The sequence below is a fragment of the Neovison vison genome, chromosome 7, assembly GCF_020171115.1.
Source record: "Neovison vison isolate M4711 chromosome 7, ASM_NN_V1, whole genome shotgun sequence".
Taxonomy (NCBI): Eukaryota; Metazoa; Chordata; class Mammalia; order Carnivora; family Mustelidae; genus Neogale; species Neogale vison.
The window spans coordinates 48,996,820-48,999,196 of NC_058097.1; the positions used below are offsets into that span (position 1 = coordinate 48,996,820).

Below are 2,377 nucleotides of genomic sequence, written 5' to 3' on the forward strand. Positions count from 1 at the left end.
ACCATAAGGCGGCAAATCAAAACTTACTGTACATCTGGATTGTTTGATGAACACAGCTACTGAGCTTTCTTTCTTTAAGATTTTATTTACTTGAGAGAGAGTGAACATGAGAGAAAGAGAGAGAGAGAGAAGGCACACAAACCAGGAGAGGGGCAGAGAAGCAGACTTCCCGCTGAGCAGGGAGCCAGATGTGGGGTTAAATCCCAGGGCTTTGCAATCATGACCTGAGCCAGAGGCAGACATTTAACCTGACTCAGGCACCCAGGTGCTCCAGCGACCTTGTTTTCTTGCAGAACATGGTCGCTCAGTGAACTATCCCCATTTCCAGCCCAACCGGTTCTCAGTCCCCACACAGTCTGAAGGAACAGATGTGGAAAAATAATTGGCCTCTCTGTATGTCTGTTCTCTTCCTCTTTTAGTTACATCCACAGTAGTCCTGGCCTCATAGGGTCGTGAAGCATGAAGAAGTTCTCACATGAGTGCCCTCACAGGACAGATTTTACATTATAAGTGCTCTTAAAAGTTCTATGTTCAGTCCTTGGAAGGCTGTGTTTCCTAGGGGGAATGAAGGGAAGGGCGAACATACTGGAATTCTGCTGATGTGATACATTTGGCCCATGCCTCACGCTCCCACAAAGGACATTTTAGCTCAGAAGGCAACTAACAGTGTCCGGGAACAGAGAAAATGGCCAACAGCGAACTGGTGGTAGGACTGATCTTCTTAACACAGACGACGGTTGGCATCCTGGGCAATTTCTCACTTCTTTATCATTATATCCTCCTTTCCTTCACTGACTACAGGTCGAGGTCCACAGATTTCATTCACAAGCACCTGACTGTGGCCAACTTCTTAGCTCTGCTCTGTAAAGGCGTCCCCCAGACCATGGCAGCATTTGGGTGGAAACATATTCTTAGCCACTTTGGATGCAAACTTCTTTTCTTTCTTCACAGGATGGGGAGGGGAGTATCCATCGGTAGCATCTGCATCTTGAGTGTCTACCAGGCCATCACGATCAGCCCCACAAACTCCTGGTGGGCAGAGCTTAAAGTAAAAGCTCCCAAGTACATTGTTCCCTCTATTTTCCTGTGTTGGATGCTGCAAATGCTGGTAAATGTCATTTTCCCTGTGTATATAATTAGTGCATCGAGCGATAAAAACATCACAGGTGAAAAGAATTTCGGATACTGTTCTTCAGTTCGTCATGAAAAAACCACAGACTCATTGTATGCAGTATTGCTCTCACTCCCTGACATGCTATGTTTGGGGCTCATGCTCTGGGCCAGCGGCACCATGGTTTTCATCCTGTTCAGGCATAAGAAGCAGGTCCAACATATACGAAGAACTGTCTCCGCCAGGTCCTCCCCGGAGTCCAAAGCCACCAAAACAATCCTTCTTTTCTGGTGAGCACCTTTGTCTACTTTTATACCCTCTCCTCTGTCTTTCAAGTTATTTTGGCTCTTTTTGATAATCCTGGCTGGATCCTCGTGAATGTCACTGCGATGACAGCTGTGTGTTTCCCAACTATTAGCCCCTTTCTGCTCATGAGCCACAACTCCAAGGTACCCAGGCTCCTCTTTGCCTGGAGAGGGAATATAAAATCCCCTCATCTTAGGAGAAATATGTAAACTGTATGTATATCTACAATGTACAGTTGCCAATTCATTCATCCCCCTCAGGGTCCTAAATAAAATGAGTCCAAGACAACAGTAAACAGGACATGCTGAGCATCTTCTTAAAAATAAACAATAAATCATGACAATATTGTAATGAAACACCATTATCTTCTAAATACTTAAATAATTGAAGTTTTCCTATTACTGCCAGTAAAGGAGTACAGAATTGACGCAATAACAAACACCAGGACTTGAAACAACCTGGATATTACAGAGCAGTCTTCAAGTGTGTGGCTTTCAATCTAATGCAATAAATTTCTAAGAAAGGAACCTGGCACACAGTTTCAGGAAAGGGTGTATGAACATGGGGTAGAGCATGGTCCTGTCATTTCTCTAACTGAAGAAAACAATGTCCCCACTACATAAAGAATAGCCTGAGTGGGGCTGGAGGAAACATCCATTCTCAGGCAGTGGTGTTTCTGGGAGCCAGTTATTAAGTTTCGTAGGTAAGTCACATCCGTAGAGAGAGGGCACTGATCTGTTTGAAATATGAGGTGGTGAAGGGAGATGAGCATGTTGACCATATTTTCATGTAGAAATGGCCAGATTAAAGAGGAGCAGGGCAAAGGAAAGCACAAAAACATAGATATATTTCTGCTGGTCTTTAAAGATAATCAAGTGAGTACTGATAACATAAGCAGACATGTGATGAGATTTGGAGAAAGCAGAGTTTTCTCTGTAATGTTAAGGTGATTTGGGTGTA

At 44.0% G+C, this 2,377-nt stretch overlaps 1 protein-coding gene across 1 annotated transcript; it reads left to right on the forward strand.

The window, feature by feature from the left end:
• Positions 1 to 355: 355 nt before the first annotated feature.
• On the forward strand, positions 356 to 1,708 carry LOC122911728 (vomeronasal type-1 receptor 4-like). The gene is given in 2 exon segments (XM_044256716.1): positions 356 to 1,396; positions 1,399 to 1,708. Coding segments are annotated over 2 exon segments (939 nt in total). The 5' UTR covers positions 356 to 685; the 3' UTR covers positions 1,627 to 1,708.
• The last annotated feature ends 669 nt before the right edge of the window (positions 1,709 to 2,377 follow it).